General features: G+C 43.8%; 1 protein-coding gene across 3 annotated transcripts; it reads left to right on the top strand.

The window, feature by feature from the left end:
• The first annotated feature begins 1,743 nt into the window (after nt 1-1,743).
• Nucleotides 1,744-27,372, top strand: MURE (ALBINO OR PALE-GREEN 13). Of its 3 annotated transcripts, none has more exons than XM_086505168.1 (6): nt 1,747-3,979; nt 4,069-4,185; nt 4,400-4,575; nt 23,871-24,016; nt 24,114-24,182; nt 27,150-27,372. In XM_086505168.1, exons 1-5 carry the CDS (start codon nt 2,023-2,025, stop codon nt 24,130-24,132), a joined length of 2,415 nt encoding a protein of 804 aa, XP_086361294.1. In that variant the 5' UTR covers nt 1,747-2,022; the 3' UTR covers nt 24,133-24,182; nt 27,150-27,372. The 3 variants fall into 3 exon arrangements, with proteins under 3 accessions (XP_086361295.1, XP_086361294.1, XP_086361293.1); XM_086505167.1 differs by having other exon boundaries at nt 24,114-24,210; XM_086505169.1 differs by lacking the exons at nt 23,871-24,016; nt 24,114-24,182; nt 27,150-27,372 and having other exon boundaries at nt 1,744-3,979; nt 4,069-4,295; nt 4,400-4,537.
• Nucleotides 27,373-27,878: the final 506 nt, after the last annotated feature.

The raw sequence follows: 27,878 nt of genomic DNA, 5'->3' as shown, positions 1-27,878 counted from the left end.
CAGCTGGCGGTCCTATTGCTCCCTCTTTAGTCTCTCTTCCCACAATTCCTCAATCATCTTCTCTAGATTCACTCAATGATCTAAAATTGTTCCAACAAATGATTTGGTCTCCTCTTGCATCAAGATTTCGAGAGGTTATGAAGACCTTTTTCTAGTTTTGTCTAAGCAACCATATCCAATTCTATAGTGCTCATCAACGGCTTCAACTCCATCATTGCTCTTGTAGAGACATTGAAGATCCTTATCTCCAAAAAAAAATTTAAAAAAATATTTTCCACTTCTTGGGGACCCTTATACGTCTCACTGTTGGCAACATAAGCAGAATAGACTCACCGTCGTTGTTAAGGGTTGCGCCTCTCTATTTGGCAAATGTTACATCTCAAAGCTTGGCAAGGCAATCTTTTGAATCCTTCTTTCTTTGTTGTTGTTGTCGTATAGTCTCATCCGTGGTAGTTGCCTCCTCATCCATGCTAACCTTCTTCCTATTATCAAGATCGTACACATTCCATCGTAGAATGTTAAAGAGAAGAAAGAGAGGAAACTCTCTCTCTCTCTCTCTCTCGTGGTGCTTTTCTATGAATGAGCAAGAGGGGTGAGGGAATCCAGGAGATGAGTGAGTTGAGCAACGGCCACAATGTGATAGCCATGGTGCAGAAGCAGCACCACACAGAGATGGGTCCCAATTCTCACTCTCTCACACATACAATCACTCAGTAGCTCAAGGGCCTTGACAATGCTCTCTCTCATGCACATAAACTTAGTCGATGATTCTCTCTCTCTCTCTCTCTCTCTCTCTCTCTCTCACACACACACACACACACACACACACACACACTCGCAGTTGTGTAGGATTGCACAAGCATTCAACCATCGGTGTGTGTGTGTGTGTGTGTGTGTGCGTGTGTGTGCGCAATCGCAAAAGTATTGCATACCTGCCTGTTCACTTGTTTCTCAAGTAGACGCTCACAAACTCCTGAGACTGAATCTTGCTGCAGGGCGCACACGCGTAGTGTCATGGACACCCATACGAACAACAAATCTTGCACGTCGGTTGCTCTCTGTAGTTTATTGTTTTGCACAGTCTCTTCCCATTCAAATCACTGAGATCGTCCGAGAACATTAAATGTGAGTAGCTCTCCTGCAATGCTCCTTGAAGAAGAAAGGAGAGAGAGACACGTGGATGCCTTCTTTGGTCTTCAAAAATTTAAGCCGCATTATAAAGAGTAAGTATAGAGTTTAGATGGACTCCACCACTTCTCACATAGTTATTCTTTTTGATGATGGAGATCTAATCTTTACGTGCCTTCCGTTATAAATTGTTACCTATGGCATTTTAACACAAAAAATTGTGGTGTGTCATTTTCAATAAAGGGAGGGCCAATTTTCCTATGTGAGATCTTGATAGATATTTGCTAGATTGACACAAAAAATTGTGGTTGTGTCATTTTCAATAAAGGGAGGGCCAATTTTCCTATGTGAGATCTTGATAGATATTTGCTAGATTGACAAAGGATATTTTGGGAATTTTGGGAGTTTGCAAAACATCTATACCATTGTTAAGCAGGGAGGGTTTCCGGCACCCTCCTCGGCCACGTGTCGCACGTAGGTTGATCCGGCCAGTGTGGTGCGAAACGACACTCAATGTTGAGAGAGAGAAGAAGAAAAAGAAGAAGAAGAAGAGTATTTTAACGTAGTAGGAAAAACTATCCCGAGAGAGAGAGAGAGAGAGAGAGAGGGAGGGAGGGGCAATTTGGGAATTTTTGAAATGTGAGGGTCTTTCCGCCAATAAATTTTTTATTGGAATTAATGTATCACGTTCAAAACCTCAAGAGGTTTTAGGATTTTTTCATTGACACAGATATTGCAGTGTCTATCAGCAAAGCTATGCTTGCTGCAGGATAAGGCTTTGGGTAAAATGGAGATCAGCTTCTGCGTGGCAGGCTAGGCTTATTTTGTAGAAGCTGTATGCAGTAGCAATGAAGGGGTCTTATAGTGGGTGATGGTGGAAACTAAAACGGAAATATGCAGGCCTTGTGGTACCGCCCTTTGGAGCTCCTGCTTACCCCGAAGCCTCATTTTCGTGGAAACCTCAGCAGTAGCAGGAGCTTCCATCATCAGGTAAATTCTAGCCCAGCTCCTTTCGCTTGCAAATTCTCCTGCAAACAAGCACCTCTTCAAAGACTTCTTAGTCCATGTCTAGCCTCGCCATCTAAAGATGTCCCAAATCCTGCGGATGCTGAACCTCTTGAAATAGAGGACTACGATGACGAAGAACCAGACCTCACTAAGTTTGACAAGATATGGTATAAGTCTCAAGAAGCCCGGAAGCAGGAAGAGAAGTATTACAAGGAAAATCGGTCTGTTTTTCGAGAGGCTATTGGCCTTGATCCCAATGGTGAAGATGAAGATGAAGATGAAGATGATGAAAGTAGAATAGAGGGGCCAGAGATCATCACTTTAGAAGACAGAGAGCTCACAAATAAAGATGGTGATTTTTTCAGTGCTGTTGATGCTGCAGTTGCATCTTTGAAGAGTAGAGAACGAGCATCTAGGCGAGCCAAAGGTGTCCTGGACAAAGGAGATGCCGGCGATGATGACAAAGACGTGGAAGTTGCTAGTGCAAAGACGAGACGCTTCACAGCCATAGAAGTTGAAGAAGGAGAAGAAGAAGATGCAGAAGGAGGTGCAGCGTTGGAAGATGGAGGAGAAGCCAAAGTGGATGATGAAGGGGAGGCACAAGATACGGAAGCAGAGGAAGAAGATGATGTTCTCGCCGACCCCTCCTTTGATCTTGATTTTACTTTGGAAGAAGAGCTAGACCAAATCAAGGAGCCTCCTTTTCAAATGACTCTCAGTGAGCTTTTAGATCAAGCTCGTGTGGTGCCAATTCTAGTTGATGGAGATCAAGATGTTGAAATTACAGGCATTCAATATGACTCACGTCAAGTCAGTCCTGGCAACATGTTTGTTTGCGGTTTACCCTCCTCATCACAGGAACACTCCTCTCTTGCAGAGGCTATCGAGAAGGGCGCTGTTGTCGTGGTTGCAAGCATGGAGGTCTCTGTGCAAGAGACTGTGAGAGCTGTAGTAATTGTTGAAGACACCGCCTCTATTCTCTCATCTGTATCTGCAGCTTTTTATGGAAGTCCCTCAAGAAGAATGTCAGTTATTGGAATCTGTGGCAGTAGTGGAAAGGCTAGTGCATCTTACCTCTTGAAGAGTATGTTGGAAGCGATGGAAAAAAAGACTGGCTTGATAGGCTCGATAGCCAATTATTTCTATGGGAAGAAGAAGTCCGAGTCTACATATCCAAATCTTGATGCAATTTCTTTGCACAAACTGATGGCTACAATGGTGCATAATGGTACGGAAGCCTGTGTAATGGAGGTTTCTGGTGATAATGACCTGCGGAACTTGGAGTTTGACATAGCTGTGTTCACAAATTTTAATTCTATTGAACAGAGTGATGACAGTGGAAAGATGCAGGAAAAACGTAAAGAGTCTATATCGCAGTTGTTTTCCAAGATGGTGGACGCCAAGCAGCATGCAAAGGTGGTCAACATAGATGACCCATATGCACCTTTTGTGATGGCTCAAGGGAGTTCTGACGTGCCCGTTGTAACTTTTAGCATGGAAAACAAAGAGGCTGATGTCTTTACGTTGGATGTCCAGCTCTCTTTATTTGAGACGGATGTGTTGGTGCACACTCCAAGAGGTAATGTAGAGATCTCATCAGGCTTGCTGGGCAGGCACAATGTGTATGCTATCTTGGCAGCGGTTGCGGTCGGAATCGCAGTAAACGCTCCCTTAGAAGCAATTGTCCAAGGGATTGAGGAAGTTGATGCTGTGCCTGGTAGGTGTGAGCTTATTGACGAGGAGCAGGCTTTTGCTGTTATTGTTGACCATGCACGAACTCCCGATGCATTGTCCAGACTACTTGATACAGTTAGGGAATGTGGTGCTCGTAGGCTTATCACTGGTAGACTTTTTTTGCCATTCTTTTCTTTGTGTTTTTATGACTATATTGATTTAGGTCACACTCTGATGCCCTTTTGTACTTGCTTTCAGTTGTAGGGTGTGAAGGGGAGTGTGAGCGGGGAAAACGACCTGTTATGGCAAAAATTGCCACTGACAAAAGTGAGGTTTCAATCCTGACTTCAGACAACCCAAGGACAGAAGACCCTTGTGAGTTTTGATGCAAATGCTGCATTCTCTCGGGCTTTGTTTTGCATAATGGCTGTGTGGAGATAGACATTTGAGTCCCTTCAGTGTCGGTGTTTAAATCACAACTTACGGTTAGTGTGGATTAAAGAATTGAAAATTAATGCCAGGAATTGACTTTTGGCCCTGGAAGTTTGTGGTCTAGAAGATATTTACAGCCACATGTTATTTTATGTAGTATACATTCTCGATGACATGCTGGCTGGAATTGGCTGGACCATGAAAGAGTATCTACAGCATGGTGATAGAGACTATTATCCTCCTCTGAAAAATGGGAATAGACTCTTTCTATTTCATCACCGTGGTATTGCCGTCAGAGCTGCAGTTGCCATGGGAGAGGAGGGTGATGCTGTGGTAAGATATCTTCTTCTATATGCTATGAATCAACTTGTTCAACTCTAGTGTTTTCTTTGGGCAACTGGTAATATTTCAATTTAAGGCGTTTGTCCTACAACAGAATTTTTGATAGGTTACATGACCAAAAATGTGCTTAGTGGTTTCTATATTTGTCAATAGGGCAACCTTGCCATTTTATAGAACGAACCCCCCCCTCCCCCCCCTTCCTCCTTTTTGTGTTGTACTCCCCTTTATAGCTTGATTCCCATTTTAACACCTAATCCATGTTCAGCATCTTTCCTAGTTCTAGGTCATGTTTTATCACTTCTTGTTAATGACAGCTGTATTGCACAAACGATGATTATGACTTTTGGTCTCATAGGTTGTTTTGGCCTCTTGCTGACGTAAGAGCACATTTCATTTTGTCTCATTTTTCTCGTTCTTTATGTATGTATGTGTGCTTCTCTAGAGACTTTTAAAGAGCCTATTTCACTTTGACCAAAGATCCAGCCAAATCCTTTACAAAACGATTGGCTGAAAGATCTTTTTTGTTGGTTGCACCTTCTTTCCACCACCTACAATTTGAAAGGCTGCCTTTTGTGTGAAGGGTTTCTATAAGCAACCTTAACCAAAGGCAAATATCGATCCCACTCTGACCTATGGTCTGATACATACATATCAACGAACGCTGAATGGTTACAAATCTAGAATCACTGAATTTGTGATCTCAAACCGACTCTTTGTTTGTGGATGAAAAAATTAAGAGAGTTTGGGAGTAGTTCCCACTTTCTTACAAAGAGCTCGCCAAAACAAGTCGGTCATCGGAGGATCTCTATACCTTGCACTTTCCTTATATCCTGGATTCATCTAGGTATATTCTCACTCATATAGCGAACATACAGACTTCAATTGTGAAGTTTTTGTTTGAGTCACAACCAGCTGCTAATATGTTAATTCTTTCTATCTTTTGTGGTGCATATGTCCTATCAACTACCTTATTGTTGCTAAGTTGTCCTATTTAATACTACTTTTCAGTGCTAGGCCTCATTATGGCTGAGTCTACCCTTTATCTCTAGTGTTAAAACAGAAACTCAATACACAAATCTTTTGATGTAAGCTCGTGTGTCGTGTGGTGTTGGTGTGGGGGAGCATATATTGGTACCTAGTTCTACACCCACTATTGGGCACTGGCAATGTTGGGGATGTCGTAGTATTGAGTCAATACTATGCATATGGAGTTGGTGGTTATATTGTCTTGTGGATGATTACCATGTGTCTATACCTTGCACTTTCCTTTTGAGGTGAATCCGGGCTTATCCTTAATTCATTGAGGTATATCCCATGGATATAGGAAAATCTGAAATGCGAACAGCTTAGCCATATGATCTGCCTTGATGGTTTTCTTTATTGCATAAAGTGAACCTACATATCAAGCCTATCCACAATAATTCTAAATTTCAATACCATGCCTACCTCTTGTTTGAGGCAATTCCAATTTGTAATTCATAGCAATGCTTAAACATGGCCTATCTGGAAAAGGCAAGGGTTGAAGTAATCCTGGTGATTTGTACGTGTTCTACTTAACATTGTGACAAACTATAACAGACTTGGACACCCCAAGTTGGGAATCTGGCACGATACACGAGAGAATCACTTAAAAACACTTCACAAACTTTATCACAATTCAATAGAGTCGACACGGCTCGGCGTTGTTTCGTGCCCAGAGGTGCTGGCCCCAAAGTTTGGCGCCCCTTTCTGTATTTATTTTTATAATGCTTGAGCAAAGTTACAAATTCTGCGGGCCCTCTGTGCTTAGTGCTCGTCAACAAAACTGAGTGGAAGAGTGGCCCTAGGCACATATTTAAAGGCCCATTGCCTCTCAAAAGCAGTACACGAAAAAGCCTCCAACTCAAAAACTTCAGGTCCCAAAAGTTGGCAACACAAATCGTGGAAATCTGTATGCTGTGCCACGTCAGCAGTTAGCGCGTTTTGCGGCGTCTGTACAGCTTGCCACGTCAGCTAGTCAGTGCGATTTGCGAAGGGGCCACCGACAGAGGTTGTTCTAGAGGCACCACCCAGACAGGATGTTTCCATTACACCTATCATTGGCAAACTACGTTTGCATTGTCGGGGGTATTTAGGGCACGAAGACTTTCACGTCATGCCTTTGGAAGGGTGCGACGTTCTCCGAGGAATCCCTTGGTTCCCCAAGAACAGTGCCATGGTCGATTATAGGGCAAGGAAAGCCATCTTGAAGAATGAGAAGGGCAAAGAGATTGTACTGAAGGGCGAGCCTGTCTGATTGGTACTTGCTTCGACCGTTTCCAGATTAATGAAATCCAATCTTTTTGTTTACTCGATTTTCTTAAAAGAACTGAATGATGATCAAAGGTCAAATATGTCTGACCTCAAAATTGTAAAAGACTCTGGACACCCCAAGTCGGGAATCTGACACGAGACACAAGAGAATTTTTCCAAGCTCAGGCTGACTGTTTTGCTTGAAGGCTTCTTGAAACCGGCCCTTGGGGCGGTAGGCTTTGGCTTTCACCCGAAATTCTTTACTTTACACAGAGAGAACGTGCAAAGGAAACCTGCGACGTGAATTAACACTTAGCACACACATGGCTCGGAAGTTAGAATGCTCCGAGTAGACGCCGACAACTTGTAGGCCCCAAAATTGGTGCCCCTTTCGGTATTTGTTTATACTTTGAGAGGGTAAATTACAAAGTAGAGTCCTGGGAATCCTTTACCTGTATCCAGTTAGATACCACCTGTTTTAGCCAAATTTGGGCAGCACAACGGCCCTAAAAGTTGTGCGAAACCAATTCCCTTGTTGGAACTCACTTCCATTGGCATAAACCCTCTGATTTCTACCCAAAAACAGTAAACTCAGCACGCTGTATTTATTGGTTGTTGCCCTGTTTTCAGCCCCAAACAGTCTCATACCTGTCCTCTGCCAGTGGGACACTATTTCCAATGGTTTTGGCATCCGTATGGTTGAAAAACAGTCAATTTACAACACATACAACAGCGCTGAAGACGCACATGTATGGTGAGGTTATGACACTCACCGGTGCCTGCTTTGGAGTAGCAATTAGCTACCCCTGTTCCTGCTTAAGGAGGCTCTTGTCTCAGCACAAAAGCATGAAACCACACAATTGTACATCAGTCAAATGAAGAGCCCTCTTGTGGGGCATCACATAACTGCACGTAGGGGAGAGAGTGAGCAGTGTGTAGTGTGCAGGGCATCACTCCTAGCACCACACTGTACATATAGGGAAAGGAAGCACTCCATAGCTCTTAACCTGTGACTAGTTCTCAATGAAGCATTCCCCCAGCATAAATCGAGCGCCTTCTCTTCTGCCCGTAACTTGTAATGCATATGTGAACAAATAGATGCAAAAAGGGGAAGATTTCCATGGCTGCCAAAACGTGCGTATCGCTGAAAACACAGCAAAACAGCCTTGTAAACACGTATCTGATGCCTTCCAATGCTGAAAATGAGCTCCTTGGTCGTAGGTGAAGTCATGGGAAGCTCAAAAATGGAGAGAAATGGCTGAAAATCACAGTTATCAGCCGCCAAAACTGCTCCAAAAATTCAGTTACGAGTTCTGTTCTCCCTAACTTGGTAAATTAGCCAAAAAGTGCCACTTGGCACTCATGTATGCAATTTCTCCGCATTGGGCTTCCTGCTTAAAAATCTCTCAATTGGTGCATCAGTTGACTTTGTAGCAGAGTAACAAAATGTTCCCTTGGTCATACCGAAGGTAATGACGTGAACAGATTTCATGGGCCAAAATAGCAGTTCCCTAAATTTTAGGAGATGCTTCCGTTGGGCTCCCATGGGTCATCTGACCATCAATGCCCAGTGGGACCGCATCCAAAAATGCAATGTAGCCGAGCTGTCGGGTACTTTCCTTTGGTGGCCCCACCTTGACATTGTACCTTTATTGAGTTCACTTCCTAGTATCCACCAACTTGCTAAGTGCGACGGGGGGACCTACATGATCTTGAACTGACCCCAGACATCCTTTTACTTTACGAGTTCCAGTGCCGACCAAATTGCCGTCTGCGGGTGAAATTACCGTCCACATTGGCCATACAATGTCCGACCATTTGCAACTTCAAAAAGAGGGTCTCAAAAATTAAACAAAAATCATTAGAAAGAAACCAACAACTAAGGTTAGCAGTTGCCACGTCCTCGTGACACTTGCCAGGAGAGTTACCTCCTGCACGTCCAAAAGATCATACAATTGATTTGATTCCCGATAGTACACTACCGCACCAGCCATCTTACCGACCTAGCTGAGCCCAAAATGAAGAAATAATGAATCAAAACAGATTCCCCATTCCGAGAATCAATGATATACTTGACAAACTTCTGGGTTTTACTTGCCGAATTGATCTGCAGAGTGCTTATCATTAGATCCGAATTGCTCTTGGAGATGTCTACAAGACAACTTTCAGGATGACTGTTGGTTTGTATGAATATTTGGTGATGCCATTTGGCATGATGGATAGGATTTCAGTAGAAGGGTGGACCATCATGTTTGAGCATTTCTCTTGAAGAAAGACGTAGCCCTCCGAATCTTGGAGTGCTCTGGGTAATGACCTCCAGAGAAAGCTATGTCAAACTGCTGTATGAAGGCCAAAGCCCTCGAAGCATCTCGGAATCCAGAAAAAGTGTCAAACTTAATTGACTGTCCACCTTCTTTAAATTCTCTAACTTTCTTGCTTTTATCTTCGAGGAAGTCATACTAGTTGGCTTTATAGAAATGCTTCTTCTTTGCGTAAAATCTGTGATTGTCGGAGTCCGAACTATCTGAGGATGAGTTCTCTATAGAACTGTTAGAAACTTTGCGAAACTTAGGCTTCTTTGCCTTTTTCTTGCCCTTTCCGAAGCTTTGCTTCTTGCTTCGCTTTTTCTCTTTTCTGTCTTCTTCGCTCGAGTCACAAGAGCTAGAAGAATTGTCAAAAGAAGAAGAAGAAGAACTTGATACTCCTTCAAATTGCCCACTCTTCTTCTGCTTACTTGCCGAGGCAAAAGTAGATTGACGACCCAAATAACCCGGGAAGTCAGTTCCTTTATTTAGCTTTTTGTCATGCCTTTTGGCTTTGTTATTTGCGTCAAAAAGCTGACTAATCCGTGCATCAACCACCTCTCCTAATTCTTGTTCTGTAAACATCCTTAAAGCAAAAGTTTTCTTGAGTGCCGGTCTGATGGGTGGCTCTGTGGCCTTCTGCCACTGGGTGTGCAACTCTTCGAAGGACGTCTATGTAAAAAATTTTGCAAATTTCGGATCCTTCGCAATGTTGATCATCATCTTTGTCGCGTCGTCAACCAATTGTCAACGTTCCATCTCTTCAATCTCTGCCTGAGTAGGCCGAGGTGGGGCGTACTCTTCGTGCGAATCTTCTTCGTGATCTCTTCCCGTATCCCCAGATGGAGAAGAAGTTGACTGTTCTTTGTTGGAATCCATAAGTGTCGCAAGAAAAGGATTGGATTTCCCGGTAGAAGAGAAATTGGCCGCGCTCTGATACCACTGTAACAAACTTGGACACTCCAAGTCAAGATTCTACCGCGACACATTAGAGATTCACTTCAAAACAATTCACAATTCACACTTGATTCGACATGGCCTGGTGTAGTTCCGTGCCTAGAGATATTGGCCCCAAAGACTGGCACCCCTTTCGGTATTTCTTTTTGTATTAATCTGCGTTCAAAGTACAAGAGAGTGGGAGGGTGCTCACTCTCAGACTCTGCTTCCAGATGCTCTGAGAGGTGAGGCCCTGCCCACTTATTTATTGGTTTCAAGGGATGCCCAAAAGCACAGCCCCAAAATCAAAAGCTTAAAAGCTTTTTAAAATAAAGCAATAGTTCCCAAAAGCCTTGCTAAATTAGCCAGCGTAAAAGCAGATTTCCGTACGGTAGGCCACGTCAGCACTTCCGCGTTTTGCGCCACAAAATCTGGAGATCCGTATATAGTCCGTACAGCCCGTCGGCGCATGGTGTGGGGGTTTGTACTGTTGTCACGTGTCCAAGTGTGTCCAAGGCGTGCCACGTCACCCATTTGTGACACAATATGCCACAAAGCTTGATTTTGGAGACCCACCGATTGCAAAGTGGGGAGACAGTTGCAGGATATTCCATATGGGACGGCTATTTGATGCGGAAAACGATGTTTTGTGTTACACAACCTTTGAGGGAAAAGGTTTTGACAGAGTGCCATTGTCCACCTTTTTAAGGCCATCGCGGCATAGATACCCCTTGAAGAGTGTTAAGTGTTACTTTTATTAGCCGAGGCTTAAAAAGGCATAAAACACTATTACTTCTACAGCCTTACCCATACTCTCCCGTCCCTAGGAAAGCATTGCCATGGATTTTATTTTTGATCTTCCCAAGAACTCAAAGTGGACATGATGGCATTTGGACAGTCATCGACAGATTCAGTAGACATGCCCACTTCATTCCCGTAAAGAAGACAATTAAGCCCGATCGTTTAGCGAAACTGTTTTTCTCACAGATTTTTTGATTACATGGCATGCTTGAGTGCATTGTTTCGGACAGAGATCCCTGGTTTACTAGTTTGTTTTGGAGGGCAATCTGGGAGAACATTGGCACGCGGTTGGAGTTCTTGTCTTCGTTCCACCCGTAGATAGATGGGCAATTTGAGATAGCCAATTCAATGGTTTTGGATTTGTTGAAGTCTTATATTTTGGATCAGAAAACTCAATGGGAAAATTATTTGCCCTTGGTGGAGTTTGCCTACAACAACACAGTTTATTCTTCGATCGGGAAGGTGCTATTTGAGGTAATTGACAATGACTAAGAAAGATATATTTGATGACTACTGCTAGAGGTTTTGGGATACTTATTTACTAGAGAGACCAGATTGAGCAGTTTTGCGGTGTTTTGTCAAAAGAGATTCGAGATTCGAGATTATCGTTTGAATTCTGACTCCATTCAGGGACTTATGGGACATGCTAAGCAACGATTTGAAATGCATGCCTGCTCATTGACTTACCTTACGGATAGGATAGTATCCACCTCAACAAGGCAAGAGTCCGCCACATTAAAGAGAATGAATCAGGGGAACCGGATGACAGCTTATCACAAGATTCTGGAAAAATCAGATGGTAGCACATCTGAAGGTTCCGACGAACTAATAGAAGAGGATTCTGGAGAAGAGGTTAAGGTTGATCTTGTTGATGGTCTCTCCATTTCTTCTTTGCATTTTTGAATGGCATCCTCCAAAGGGTCGGCTTTGTCATTTTGCTTCTTCATGCTTGCTAGCCGCAAAAGGGGAGAGAGAGAGAGAGAGAGAGAGAGAGAGAGAGAGAGAGAGAGAGAGAGAGAAACAAAATAAAGTGAAACAAAATAAAGTGAAACAAAGTGATCATCATCATCCTCATCATCATCAATACCCAAGGATGTCACGTTTGCCAAGGCAAGAGCCTTCTGAACATGAATCGGATTAGCTAATTGCTAATCCCCCACAGGTACGCACAGTTCCATCGCGAAAGATTGCGAATTTGGAGAGTTTTCTCGTGTGAAAACTTGTTCAAATCATGCGGGAGCTCTTGGACACGGGTAGACGTGTTCGCTCCGTTCAAAATGATCCAAAACAGAGAATTACAGCATGCTGTGTTTTTCTGCAGGTGAAGGGTTTTGCACATAAACTGCAAGAAATCACCCGGGGAGCCTCAAGAAGGCCTGTGATGCTTAGACAGGGCTTTGGGTACCTGGCTGTGACAAAACAGGGAATCACAGCACGCTGAAATTCTGTTACAGCTCACCGAAAAGCTTCTAAGATGTGAGGGAATCCGTCCTAGAGGTGTACTTTTGACCTACAAGGGTTATGGCGCCGTTATGTTGCCGAAATCAGGTCGGAAACGTGTGATTTCAGCCCTTGACAGGTTTGGAGAGCTTGCTGAGAGTTTGATCTAAGTGTTCGGATCGTCCATTTTCAATTGAATAAAGAAATACCGAACACTTAGATCAAACTCTCAGCAAGCTCTCCAAACCTGTCAAGGACTGAAATTGCAGGTTTCTGACCTGATTCGGCAGCATAACAGCGCCAAAACCCCTGTAGGTCAAAAGTACACCTCTAGGATGGAGTCCCTCCCATTTTAGAAGCTTTTTAGTGAGCTGTAACATAATTTCCCATATGTGCAAAGGGGAGAGAGAGATGCGCGAGAGCAAATCATCGCGCTACATGAGACAAAGGAGAAGGCAAGTGTCACCAGCATGTGACTACTATCTATCCTTTTTGTTGATTTCTTTCTTATTATTTATTTATTTTCACTTTTTGGAAACACCCCTCTAGAAATCTACTGCCCTGCATTGCATAGCTAGTGTGGAACTGTTCATAGGGAGTCCAGGTTCGAGGGCAAGAGAGCACTAAGGTTGGACAAGGACTATGGTTAGCCAAAGTGGGGTCATTGACTAGCCAAAGTGGAATCCTTTGCTACAGAGGCTACATTTCAGTTCTTGGTGTGGCTGCAGTGTACAAAGAGGGTCAGATGACCTAGAAAGATACAATGGCAGCATCTCCTAAAATTTAGGGAAACTGCTATTTTGGACCTGAAAATGTGTTCGCATCATTACCTCCGGAATGACAAGGGGAACATTTTATTACTCTACCGCAAAGTCAACTGGGCAACCGGTCGGGAGATTTTTAGGCGGCAACCCCGAAACGGGAAATGGCTTGTAAATGTGCCAAGTGGCACATTTCTGTGCACTTTCCTCATGCATGAAGAAGTGGCGCTGAATTTAGAGAGGGAAGGCTCATTTCCAAGCTTCTGTCACAGGTGGAGAGCTATGGAGTGCTTCCTTTCCCTCTTATGTATAGTGCGGTGCCAGGAGTGATGCCCTGCACACTACGCACTGCTCTCTCTCTCTCTCCCCTATGAGCAGTATGTTATGCCCCTCTAGTGGGCTTTTCATTTGACCAATGTACAATTGTGTGAGTTCATGCGCGATTGCCGAGGCAAGAGCCTCTTGCATAGGTACTGAATTAGCTAGCGGCTAATCCTCCGCATGTACAGATGATTCGGAGAGGTTTCACGTGCGAAATCTCGTCCGATTCAAAGGGCAAGTACCCCTACAGGTGTGTGAGCTCGAGGACTTGCTACGGATGCGACCGGCACGCGAAACGGAGCCCGAAACAGTGAATTACAGCCTGCTGTGTATATTTGCAGGTTTAGGGTTTCGGCCCTAAAGGGACCCTAATACCACCAGGAGGTTCGGGGATGAGAGGGGACCGCCGTACAGGTGATATGGCGCATTTTCGGGGCAGAAAACAGAGAATTCAGCGTGCTGCAGATTCTCGCCAGGTTTTGCAAAGTGTCCGTATGCGTTTGGAAAGTCATCCAATGCGTGGGGATACAGATTGTGAAGGGTCCTAGTATAGTTATGTTGCCGAAATCAGGCCAGAATAGTTGAAATTCAGCCCAAATTGTGCGGGGCAGCTTGTAGGGAACCACAGCTTTTATTCTTGCTTTTAAAGAATAAAGAAATACCAAAAGGGGCGCCTATTTAGGGGCCAATCTGGTGTCGGTCTACTCATACAGGTGCAGTCTAGCAACGTGTATCCCTTTCCCCTTTGTTGTGTCTTGAAAGTACAGGTAAAGTGGGTGACAAATTAAATGGGTGAAAGCAAATAAGGTTTAAGTCTAAGGTCTACCGCCCTTTTTGGATTAAACAGGCCGGTTTCATGGTTCCGTCGTCGGGACTAAATCACTTATTCCCATAGAAGTGAGCCTCGGTCAGTTTGGGCTTGAAGACACAGGGGATCATAGACCAGACACAGGGAATTGCAATTATGGCTGACAGATCAGATGATGTGACTGAAGAGGTTTCCTCTTCACAGGGTCAACAGACACATGAAGTGGGTGAGTCTTCAAGACCACCACAGACGGATGATGATATATTCAGAACCCAGTTGGCTACTGCTGTGACTATGTTCACACAGGTAATGCAGAACCCGAGGTTTTTAGCCTTTCTGCAACCTCCTCTTCCGTCTCAGCAAGTTGGGTCACTGGATCATATTCAAAAGCCTGTTAAGCCTCAAGCACAGGTGATTCATACTGTAGAATCAATGGAAACACCTGTACACTTGACGCAGACCATGCAGTCTCCAAAACCTGTGCTTAAGATGCAAGAACAGGTGGTTGAAACGCGAGTCTTTCAAGATGTACCAGTTCAGCCAGCCACCTTTCAGCAGCCTATAGTTGGTTCTAATGGGCAGGGAAGCAACCTACATGCTATGCAACAAGTCTTCCCACCACCTTCAGTACACCCTGGCTACTTTGGAGGTGGATCAGTATTCCAGAGCATGGCTGGTCATGCACCTGGAAATCAGTTTTGCACGCCAGGAACAGTGTTCTGGGGTGCTTAAACGATGATGCCTAACCCCATGTATGGTGTCATGGGCATGCAACCAGGGTTTCAAAGCACTCAGGGCCAATTTGGGATGCCACAGGCAAATTTTGGTATGGCTGGAATTACAAATCAACAGCCAAATATGACATCTCCAGGTCAACTTAATAGCGGCCAAGGAACACAGATGAACCCTAACAGTGTTCCCATGTTTCAATCACTTCCATATGACAACTTAACGCCGCTGGAGAAGCCAACTCCGTACAAAGAAGGTAGCAAAGGTGTGACATTCACGACCTTTACAGGGTTTGATGACAGGAAGAAGGCTCTCTCATTCCTCCAACAGTTTGACAAGGCCTATGCATGAGGAAACTTTATAGAGGCTTCAAATGTCCGCAAGGCAGCCACCTTCTTGACAGGGAATGCGGGACAATGGTGGACAACTTTATTGCTTGAAGGGCAAGCTCCGTCCACATGGATTTACTTCAGGCAGATTTTTGCATCAGCATGGTTATCTGATGACTTTGAAGCAGATGTCATGACAGAATGGCACCAGCTTAATGCTGCTACTTGCAAGAATTTGGATGATTTCAATCGGAAGTTTTGGAAAGCTCTACTTCCAGTAACTTCCTATAGGTTTGTGCCATTGACAGAACAGATTGAAAAATACTGTTGTGGCCTACCCAAAGGATTGAGAAAGTATTGCACGAAGACCAAAGTCACTACTTGACGCAGCTCCTCGAGGTAGCAAACACTAGCAATGGTTTGCTCAAGGGAGAAGATTGTGAATTCAATACTGGCGTCAAGGAAGGATCAACCAAGAAAAATTCAGCGAAGAAGTACGTTCTCAATGAGGTTCCTAGAGCGACTCAGGAGCCAGCCAAAGCATAGAAAGGCAAAGCCACGGCTGAACCAGCAAAGGGACCAGCAAAGAAATGGAAAAGACCTTTTCCTCGCAAGTCGGCAGAGCAAAGGAAGGTCCTAAGGTCAGAGAACAAATGCTTTATCTGTGAGCGCCTGGCCACATTGCTCAGAATTGTCCTCAAAAGAAAAGGCCAGCTGATTCTGAAGACAAGGAGGACATGAAAGGAAAGAGGCCCATGGCTGGTCTAGTGCCAGATATGGTGGGCGACAACCCAAATTCAGATGCAAGTGAGCTTTGCAGAGCATGGGGAAAGGTAAGGGATCAAACAGTGCTTATCTTCTTTGATCCAAGTGCCAAAGCCAACTTCATTTCCCCAGAATTGGCTTCAAAGTTGGGAATCAGACCTGAAGAGATGGGGTATACAACAGAGGCAAGTTTGGCATGTCCTGGCCATACAGGGGTTGTGACACCCATCATCGGAAAGTTGCGCCTACATATCCGGTCCTATGTAGATGCTGAAGAATTTTTCATCATGCCACTGGATGGATGTGATGTGTTGCTAGGCATTCCTTGGTTGTTTCGTGTACAGGGAATCATGGATGCCTACAACAAAAAGATCACTGTACAGAGCAGGGGAAAGACTCACATTCTGGATGTAAAGCTTAAAGGGGAGTCTATTCCCACTGTATCAGCTTTTGCTATTACTTCTGTAATGAAAAAGCATCTTTCTGCGTACTTGGTTTTTGCACGTGAAGTGTCAGATTGTGATGAATCAAATTTATCTGTGTTAGATAAAGAAAGGTCAATGTTTTTACAACAGTATAGTGACTGTTTTTTCCGATTCATTACCATCTCAATTACCGCCAGAGAGACCCGAGGACCATCCGATAGATTTGGTGCCAGGCAGTAGCCCACCAAATAGGCCTCCGTGCAGGGTTAGTGAGGCTCAACAGAAAGAGATAAATAGCCAAGTACAGGAGCTGTTAGAGAAGGGGCTGATTCAGCCCAGTTCATCTCCATTCTGTTCTCCAGTGTTGTTGGTGTAGAAAAAGGATGGCTCATGGCGTATGTGCATCAACTACCGTGCACTGAACAAGAATACCATCAAGAATAGGTTCCCTATACCTAGAATTGATGATATTCTGGACAAATTAGGAGCAACTATGTTTAGCAGGATAGATCTAAAGAGTGGCTACCATCAGATCCGCATTAGATCAGAGGATGTGCACAAGACTGCTTTTAGAACGACGTTTGGCCTTTAAGAATTTTTAGTGATGCCCTTTGGTCTCACAAATGCTCGTGCTACGTTCAATAGGATGATGGACAGAATTCTCCGTCCACACCAGCAGTTTGTTGGTACATTCTTCGACGACATGATAGTCTACTCAAAGAATGAAGAGGAGCATAGGCATCATTTGGCCATGTGTTCAAAGAGCTACGCAGCCATAGGTTGCTCATCAATGCAAAGAAAAGTGAATTTTTTCTAGAAGAGATTCATTTTCTGGGACACATTGTCTCAAAGGATGGTGTCAGAATGGGTCCTGCTAAAGTTGAAGCGATCAAGTCATGGCCAGATTTGAAGACGGTGCACGATGTCCTAAGCTTCTTGGGACTATGCTCCTATTACAGAAGGTTTATCCGAAATTTCGCTGAGATTGCTTCACCTTTACATGCTCTTCAAAAGAAGGCAGTCACCTTTAGATGGACACAAAAAGAGATTTCAGCTTTTAATCTCTTAAAGGAAAAGATGACTTCAGATCCAGTCATTGTGTTGCCAGATCTTAGGAAGTCATTTGTGGTCCAGTGTGACGCCTGTGGTAGTAGCATTGGTGCAGTGCTAATGCAAGATGGCAGGGTAGTAGCCTATGAGAGTAGAATCTTGCAAGGGCCAGAAAAGACTATGCAAGTCTATGAAAAAGAACTGCAAGCCGTGATTCTTGCGCTCTTAAGTTGGAAACACTACCTGCTAGGTGGAGATTTCGTTGTCCAAACGGATCATCAGACCTTGCGATACTTCTTGACACGGGCAAAGTTATCTGAGAAGCATATGCGATGGGCAAATATCTTGTCCATGTTCCATTTTTAGATTGTGCATGTGGAAGGCAAGAAGAACGTTGTGGCTGATGCCTTGTCAAGGAAGCCACAAATTTGAGCCGAGTCAATTCCTTATCATCATGAGCTTGATGATATGAGGGAACAGTATGCAAATGATGAAGATTTTGCAAGGGTCTTCGAGCAGCTAATGGATGGACAACGTCATGAACACTATCTTCTCAAAGATGGCTTTATGATGATGCATGACAGATTGTGTGTCAACAAAGCCATTGCGATGTAAAGTTATGGAAGAGAGTCATGTCCCACCGTATGCAGGGCATCGTGGTATCGATGCTACAGTTAAAGCGGTTGAGACATTCTTCTACTGGCCTACATTGAGAAGAGATGTGGATGCCTTTGTGCGAGAATGCCTAATATGCCAGAAGGTCAAGTTTGATAGGCAAAAGGTACCAAGGTTATTGCAACCATTGCCTATTCCAAATAAACCATGGGAAAGTATTGCTATGGATTTTATCTTTGATCTTCCGAGAACGCTGACAGGAAATGATGGTATTTGGACCAACATTTGCAGATTCAGCAAGCATGCTCATTTTATTCCTGTCAGGAAGAAGATAAAGCCAGATCAGATGGCACGCTTGTTTATGAGCAATATTTTCAAGTATCATGGCATGCCACAATTGATTGTTAGCGACCGTGATCCACGCACGACAAGTTTGTTCTGAAGAGGCTTGTTTGAGAATATGGGCACAACGCTCAAATTCTCTTCGTCATTTCATCCTCAAACAAATGGGCAGTCAGAAGAGGCAAATTCTACTGTCTTAGATCTGCTGAAGTGTTATGTGTCAGAGCATAAAGGAAAGTGGGAGCAGTATTTGCCATTGGTGGAGTATGCATACAATAATACAGTGCATTCATCAACTGGCAAGGCACCTTTTGAGATAGTTGAAGGTGGCAAGAAAGTTTCTCCCATATTGCATACAAAGGACAAGATATTTGAAGCAGATAAGTATGTTCAGGACATGGATGAAATGTACAAGAAGGTCAAAGTGGCCTTAGAAAAGACTCGGGCAAAGCAAAAGAAAGCAACCGATCGTCACCGTCGTGAAGTGGTATTTTCACTTGGTGATTGGGTGCTTCTGCGCTTTGAAAAGGCAAGGTTAAAGAAGATGAAGGGCAAGGAAAGACTGTTTCCAAAGCTCAGCATGCGTTACTATGGGCCTTTTCAAGTATGCGACATAATCAATGATGTTGCATATAGGCTGAAATTGCCTGAGAGTTGAAAGATTCACAATGCGTTTCGTGTGAGTCTTCTCAGACCCTATGTGGGTGATGTGCCAGAAGATATGCCAGCTGAAGATCAGTCGGAAGTCGAGGAACTTGACGAGATCTTGGTCCCGGAACAGATTTTGGCACATAAAGAAAGAAAAGTGAAAGGCAAGGTTGCTAGGCATTACTCGGTGAAGTTCAGAAACTATCCACCAATGGATGCTAAGTGGATGGAAGAAGGTAAACTTGCAGAGTCACCAACTGTGTTATCACTTTACCTTGAAGCCTTTGATTTGCAACCTACCTTGACCCCTTGAGTTTGAGAGCTACATGGATTGTCAGTATGACAATGGCTGATGTACATGTTATTTAAAGCGAGCTCAAATGAAGTACATGTTACATGAATGTTAGAGCTGTACAGATTGTCAGTTTGGCAATTGCTCTTACGGAATGTCCAAAAGTGTGGTTAGTGCTATAGAAGTGAGTATTTCTTGTCAGTTTGTCAAGAATACAGTAATTGCTTCTATTAAAGAGTACATGTGTAACTGCATTCTTAAACTGTCGGTTTGGGTATGCTCGAAAGTGTTACTGGATCCAACGTGTATCAAAAGACAGTGGCAAAATGCGTAGCTACCATTTTGTCATTGGAAAGTTTGACTCAAAGCAATGGCAGAGTGCGAAGCTAGCACTATTTCATTGGGACAGGGTTCACACGCAGGCTATACATGTGTCAACGAGATGTTGAATACACCAGGGTTGACAATGAGCATGTATGTGTCGACAGGTGTGTGCATACCCGAGTGTTGACTGTGAGCATGTACGACATAGATGCAAACGAGGTCGTTTGAGATTTCAAGAGGGGGGTATGTCACCAACATGTGACTACTATCTATCCTTTTTGTTGATTTCTTTCTTATTATTTATTTATTTTCACTTTTTGGAAACACCCCTCTAGAAATCTAACTGCCTTGCATTGCATAGCTAGTGTGGAACTGTTCAAAGGGAGTCCAGGCCCGAGGGCAAGAGAGCACTAAGGTTGGACAAGGACTATGGTTAGCCAAAGTGGGGTCATTGACTAGCCAAAGTGGAATCCTTTGCTACAGAGGCTACATTTCAGTTCTTTGTGTGGTTGCAGTCACCAGTGTACAAAGAGGGTCAGATGACCTAGAAAGATACAATGGCAACATCTCCTAAAATTTAGGGAAACTGCTATTTTGGACCTGAAAATGTGTTCGCGTCATTACCTCCGGAATGACAAGGGGAACATTTTATACTTTGCCGCGAAGTCAAATGGGCAACCGGTCGGGAGATTTTTAGGCGGCAACCCTGAAATGGGAAATGGCTTGTAAATGTGCCAAGTGGCACATTTCTGTGCACTTTCCTCATGCATGAAGAAGTGGCGCTGAATTTAGAGAGGGAAGGCTCATTTTCCAGCTTCTGTCACTCACAGGTGAAGAGCTATGGAGTGCTTCCTTTCCCTCTTATGTACAGTGCGGTGCCAGGAGTGATGCCCTGTACGCTATGCATTGCTCTCTCTCTCCCCTATGAGTAGTATGTTATGCCCCTCTAGTGGGTTTTTCATTTGACCAATGTACAATTGTGTGGGTTCATGCGCGATTGTCGAGGCAAGAGCCTCTTGCATAGGTACTGGATTAGCTAGCGGCTAATCCCCCGCAGGTACAGGTGATTCGGAGAGGTTTCACGTGCGAAATCTCGTCCGATTCAAAGGGCAAGTAGTCCTACAGGTGCGGGAGCTCGAGGACTTGCTACAGATGCGACCGGCACGTGAAACGGAGCCCGAAACAGTGAATTACAGCCTGCTGTGTATTTTTGCAGGTTTAGGGTTTCGGCTCTGAACGGACCCTAATACCCCCGGGAGGTTCGGGGACGCGAGGGGACCGCCGTACAGGTGATCTGGCGCATTTTCGGGGCAGAAAACAGAGAATTCAGCGTGCTGCAGATTCTCGCCAGGTTTTGCAAAGTGTCCGTATGTGTCGGGAAAGTCATCCAATGTGTGGGGATACTGATTGTGAAGGGTCCTAGTACAGTTATGTTGTCGAAATCAGGCCAGAACAGTTGAAATTCAGCCCAGGTGTGCAGGGCAGCTTGTACGGATAAATAAATACAGCTTTTATTCTTGCTTTTAAAGAATAAAGAAATACCGAAAGGGGCGCCTATTTAGGTGCCAATGTGGTGTGGATCTTCTCATACAGGTGCAGTCTAGCAACCTGTATCCCTTTCCCCTTTGTTGTGTCTTGAAAGTACAGGTAAAGTGGGCAACAAATTAAATGGGTGAAAGCAAATAAGGTTTAAGTCTAAGGTCTACCGCTCTTTTTAGATTAAACAGGCCGGTTTCAGCAAGCTTTCCATTAAAGCTGTGGACCTGCACCCACTACTCACACATACAGATTGTAAATGCACATTGATAAAAAAATCAGTCTCCACTCTCATTTGGGCGCCCCCTCTTGGTGAGGTCTCTTGTAGGTTGCTCTCCTACTGCGAAGTGTCCAGTTTGCCCCTTTGGTTTAATTTCCTAGTTCCCACCAACTTGTAAAGTTGTAAGTTACTTGTCAAGTGGCCCAAATTCCATTTGGTGCACACAGGCTTTCATACTAATCAAAATTCAATGCTAACTGGCTCAACCAGTCCTAGACTGACCAACCTAGATTCCCGATGTGAGAAATCCGTTTCGGCGGCCGAAGCCGTTTCACACTGGCCATGCAATGTCCAATTGCACCTTTTCAAGGGTTCCAAGGAAAACAACTAAAAATAAAATAAATAGAAATATGTAGTACAGATTTAAAGAAGGCGACATGAAAAATAAACCTCATGGTGACACTAGCCAATGGTCGAAGGCCCTCTTTGAAAAGACAATGAAAGCGACCTCGTATCTCATAGTATACCGGACAATGACAAATGTGATGTAACTCTGTCTCTGGCTCTATGTAGCACAATTGGCAAATTGGGGCCTCTGTTGGTACCCTCCTAAATCTGCCAGTCTCAACCTCTAACTGATGCAATGATGTGCGCATTTGACCAGTAGCAGATCGTAGCCCATGGGATAAATGAGGGTCCATATAGGCTGCTCTGGTCACATATCCATCCTCTATTAGTTGGAGAAGATGCTCTCCATAGAAAGCCATCTTCGTGCCCAACTCTTGTGTCGGCTATATCCATGTGCTCCTGGTATCTAGCTGAATCAGATCCTGGCGTATGAGTCTAGTGTTCTCTGTCCATGTGAGAGATAGGGAGGGTGCATCCAAGGAGTTCTGGAACGGAGGCATTCTATCCATGGTGAAACCATGTAATTGAAACCATGATGTCATCTGCCCAGACTAGCATGCTGTATCTCCCTGTAACGCTAGCTGTCGGGATGACTCAAGGGCTAGCGGAGCATATTTGTCTCTGGGGAGGTCCCATAAACAGTTGTTGCTCTCCTCAAAGAAAACATCGGTCCACTGAAAACTACCTCAAGATAGGTGTATGCATCTGTATACTCCACCGTCTCCCGGCCATATGTAAATGTGGATGCTGACCTCCTGACCCACTGTGGTGTGGTGTTAAACACCATAACCCTGGTTTTACCCAGGTTAACAAACAATCCACTATCAGGAGCAAATGTGTACAAAGCATCTATGTGACGCTGCATTCCCTCTGGGGAGTCAGAAATCAACACAATATCATCAACATATAACAGTAGTGGGATCCATGTCCCTGCCAATCGTGTTCCTCTATCACTATCTCTCTCAATGCAGTCAGAAACCTCATCGACATACATACCGAATAGTGTAGTAGATAACGGGCAGCCTTGTTTCACCCCGATAGTGGAGTGAACCAAATTAAAAAATCCCTTTTGGAGTGCGTACATGCCCCACCACGGACCTGTATAGAGCCATGATCCCCCAAATCAACTGTGTGGGTAACCCCATCTCCTGCAGTCTGCGCATCAATCTAGCTCTAGGCACTGTATCGAAGGCTTTGCGGAAATCCACAAAGCAACAATAGAGCCGTCTTCCATATGATCAGTGACCCCACACGTTGGCATTCAGTGCAATACTTGAATAAAAGAAAAGAGAGGGAGGGTGGTCCCTATATCAGGACCACTGACATCTGTCCTACTACCCAAAAATTGGGGGTGCCCTGGGAAAAATATGTCAAAGGCGTCCTTAAAATAAGATTTGGCTAGGAATTGTATATAATTGAAACTTTGACCCCACAGAGACCTAGGAACAGGGGTCCTACCTCATACCAGCCTACTGGGTGGGCACATACATGGCTTGTACCGCTGGAAAAGGTATGTCTACCTCAAATAAGGCCGGACACACCCACAAAACAGTCCTCACTCCCTAACCTGCTCTTGGAAGATACTGGGGCCACCATTGGATAGAAGATGAAACTCTAACAGGAACATTTGTGGCACCCTTGTAGTTTGTAAGCTTAAAAGTCATTGTATAGACATGCACTCTTTTTATTTTCGTCGGAGCGTTGATATTCGCAATTGGAGGGTATGTACTATGTGTACTCCAATAGATACTTAGCACCTCTTATAGTTCGTAATTTCAGACTCCTTGATAAATTTGTGATATTCAGACACCTTTCCAGGATCATGATTTTATACACAAGAAAGTATATTTTTCAGCTCTTCTCTACAATGTCATTTGTTTGATAAATCGCACACTTAAAAACACTTCTTAAACTGTATGTTTGTGCTCTTTGACACCTCTGGTATGTACTATGGACATACAGATCATAGCTGGAAAAGGACACAAAACATTTCAATTGATTGGTGATAAAAAAGAGTATCTGGACGACCGGGAAGAATGCCGCGAGGCCCTGCAGCATGTGGATGCCCTTCATGCTGCTGGAATAGACACAAGTGAATTTCCCTGGAGGTCATTCTTTATGAAGCTTCTTGCTTGTGTGCTTGCGTATTTTGAGTTATTTGAATGCACAAAATTTCTGATTCATGCAAGGTTTTATGTTTTGCAGGCTTCCAGAAAGTCATTAAATGTTCAAGTCTCTTGTGACTGGTGTAAATCTTCAGATGGACTCTGAGAGGTATTACAGATCTGAAATTTTCCATCGGGTAATGGATTCATACACTGCTTTTGTTTGGCTTGTTTTCCAGTAACTCACACCCTGCTTTTTGTGGGCTGCACTCTGAAGAGTTTTTGTGAGTGTGCACTCGTGTGTATGTGGTGGCTTGTTTAAGCTTAGTGTAGGTTTAGAGTAGCTGGCCATGTTAGCTCAGGACTAGCCACCCTAGTGTCATCCTCTAAATCTTATTTTCTGTCTTGTGGATGACTTTTTGGTTCTAAGGTGTGAACAGCCCCTTTCGTCTATCCCAGCAGTGGGACTTCTATTTTTGGATGGTGGGTATCTTTTCAATATTTCAGCCCCTGCTTCTGTCATCATTGTAGCTGTACTGCTTTGTACTATCAGTGATCATTTCTCTTGCAATTTACCTCCCTTTCTCTTTATCTCAACAGAGCAAAAACCTAGCCCCTCACTTCACATTCTTTTCCTGGTATCATAACTGATACATCTAAGAAGGAGAAGAAGAAGGAAATGCAAGCTTTGAATGTACAGGTTGTGAGAGGGAAAGAGGACAAGAGCCCAAAAGAGGATGCATTGGTTTAATGCATAAAAGTGGGGGCAAAAGAAAGTCGCATATAGATGCACGGAGAGTAGGGAATGATGCATCAAAGAGAGACCACTTAAATAGATTTTACTGATTTGGAAGAAAAGAAAAAAAAATTCCCGCACGTGTGCCTTGAAGGGCAAGAAAATATATTTTTGAGAAAGATCTCACTCGGGGTCAAGTGGCATTTAAGAAAGAATGCATGCCACGTAACCTCGAGGCTAGAAAGGTAAGAAAATGGGTTGTTTATAGAGATGGCAGAGTGATCATTGTGGAGGAATGAAGTGCATGACGGTGCGCGGCCTATGGGACCAGTCTAAGGTTTGCAGTAAAAAACCGTGAAGGACTTCAATTGGATGTAGGTGCTTTTGAGGAGACTTTTGAAGGAGAAGATATTCTTTTATATTTGGAAACCCATCAACGTTAGACGAGGACTTTGTCTGCAATTTGAGGGTATAGATGGGAATCAATGGCTAGGAAAAAAGCTTGTGGGGACTTTGCGCGAGAACCCTACCTTGAGCTATGCTTTGTATATTGGAGTGTGAATGCTCCCTTGTCCAGTCATCATAGCTTGTGTGGCATAGAGCATGTGATAGCATGTGTAGCTTTCCACATAGAATGATGATGTATATGGTGAGGTTGCACCTATGATGTACTCATGATGTCATTCTCTTTGATTGCCTAGATAAGAGGCTTGTAATCTCTCTTTTCTGCATAATCAAGAGTTCACTGTATTGTGTCTCTTGCTCTCTTTGATTATACACACGCACACACACATACACCCGATGAATGCTACACTCTTGCATCAACCTTGATCAAGTAAGTGGTATCAGAGCCTCAACGTGATTAGCACTTTCTAATCGCTAGTCCTTGATCCTAATTACCTTATCTTGATAACCTTGGCTCTTAGTAATCTGTCTAATAAGTCTCACATGCTAATCATGTCTAGCTCGATTTGATAGGCCTTGAAACGGAGTTTCCTTGTAACTATGGTTATATTCAACTCCTCTGGTTAAGATCAATGAGCCCTTTTAAATCCTCCATGTACCATTGCCAAAGCATGTGTGAAAGCCATCATTATCTAAGTCTCTTCGTGAGATTTGACACATTGCACATTTGAGGATAAATAGAGAATTATTATCAGGTCCAAGATGCATCATGCAAAATCATTGCCCAAGTGAATGTATCAAAAAATTCACTCCCTATGTGAAGTTACATGAAACGATGTGCTAGAGTCCAAGATCAAATCTGAGGTGAATGGGCCATATTTTGCTTGTCAGACGTGCGGGTTAAGTAGAAGAAGAAGAAGAATAGTAGAGACAAACAAAGCATGGTCGTGATGTGATTGCATCGCCTCTTCTATTTTGGCCTTGGCCTTTGCCCTCTTTTCTTGCTTCTTCTACTCTGTCACTTTGAGCACTTTTTCTCAATGTAGTCTTCAAGAACTTTCTCCTCTTGTTATCTTGTTTCTGTTGTGGTTCTTGTGGTTTGGATTGTTGTATGGTCTACCATGGCAGCTGTGTCCATGCAATTGTCACCTCAGCCGATGACACTAGCAATGTTGTCAGATAATCCTTCCAAGCAGTGTGCTTTGTCAGTAACTCTCTCATACAAATCATGTATTGTCTCTGATGGGGGACCCTCAATGATAGGAGTCGATTAAATAGCCTTTCTGAGGGATCGTGTTGAAGGATTGCAAAAAGCCACAAAGCAACAAGTAAAGGTATCTCCGTTTGCTTATGGCCTACTCCATAAGATACCTGAGTGTAAAATATGGCCATCACGTTCTGCATACATGCTCAACTCAGGCTCCAAAACTACTGCATAGATCTTGGCCAACATATGATCAATAACGATAGTCCTGTAGTCGGCAATGATGATGAATCCTGTCATTGTGCAAAGGCATGATGGTATGCATGTTCCCAGAGATGCGCGTGTCGGGTGGCCAGCCCGCAAGAAAGGGCCATTGTCCCCTACTTCTGCGCAAACCCAAAATAGGAGATGCACTGCTTGCTAAGAGATTGTGTGCTACATCATAAATGATGATGGGGTCCCACATAACATACGTATTCTTTGCATTTTGCATTAAATGCGTCTTTGCATGGATGTTAACATCGCTGGGCCTGGAGAAACATGCATGGTATATTTTCATCACTTGGTGAGATGTGCTTATCAGAACAAGTAAGTCTTTACAGTTTGCCCATGATTTATGTGACCGGTGGCCCACTTGACAAGTTAAGTGCGGGCTAGAACATAAATGTAGAGAAAACTGGTTCCAAGTATGTTTCTCAACTTGTTTTTTGCCTTCCACAGGATTACCAGGTTTTTTTCAATACAAAGGATGGTTATTTTGTTTCTGAAAGTTGGTTGTTTTCATTTTTCAGATTGTTCTGGGGTTCTATATTCAGCTGTGTTTGGTGTTATCATGGAGCATGGGTCATAACTATGGGATAGGCTTTCTCAGTAAGTTCTCCCTTCTTTTCTCGGTAGCTCAGGCTCTGAAAGGTGATCAGGTTTACGGTCGTGCAAAACACTCAGTTTGTCACCTTCAATATGGAAGGAATGCTATCACTGTACCAATGCCAAGACAAATTGGGTCTGGTCCTATCTGAAGAAATGCAGCAATACTATTTTGGTCATATCGCTTTTTTCTACACACCGGCATTTTTCTACATAGAGAGAGGGCCTTATATCTCCAGCCATTTGGCTGGTAGGCAGAAAGGAGAGAGCTTTACTCCTAGAAATTGTCCATGGCATTGATGGACAGCTTGAGGCTTTCGTAAGTCAAGGGCATTTGATAGTCTGTGGAGGGCTGACTTTTAATTTGGGCAGTTTCAGTGAGGGGTGATCAATGCTAGAACAGGACAATTACACTTGTGTGCTAATTGATGCAAATTCACCCTCAGTTTGCTGAGGAGTGTTATAATTGATCGTTTTTTGGAATGAAGACAACTTGTTAGCAGTAATGAATTGTGCACCCTTTCATGGAATTCTCTCTCTCTCTCTCTCTCTCTCTTTCAAATGAAATGGTGGACCTTCTACCCATGATAGGCAATAACAATAACCGGTGGTGAAAAATCCGTGGAATTTTGAAGGATACAAATTATAGGGGA

The sequence above is a fragment of the Adiantum capillus-veneris genome, chromosome 28 (genome assembly GCF_014529385.1).
Source record: "Adiantum capillus-veneris isolate H3 chromosome 28, ASM1452938v2, whole genome shotgun sequence".
Lineage (NCBI taxonomy): Eukaryota > Viridiplantae > Streptophyta > Polypodiopsida > Polypodiales > Pteridaceae > Adiantum > Adiantum capillus-veneris.
Note: the sequence above shows the minus strand (reverse complement) of the source record. Positions and strands in the feature narration are given on the sequence as shown.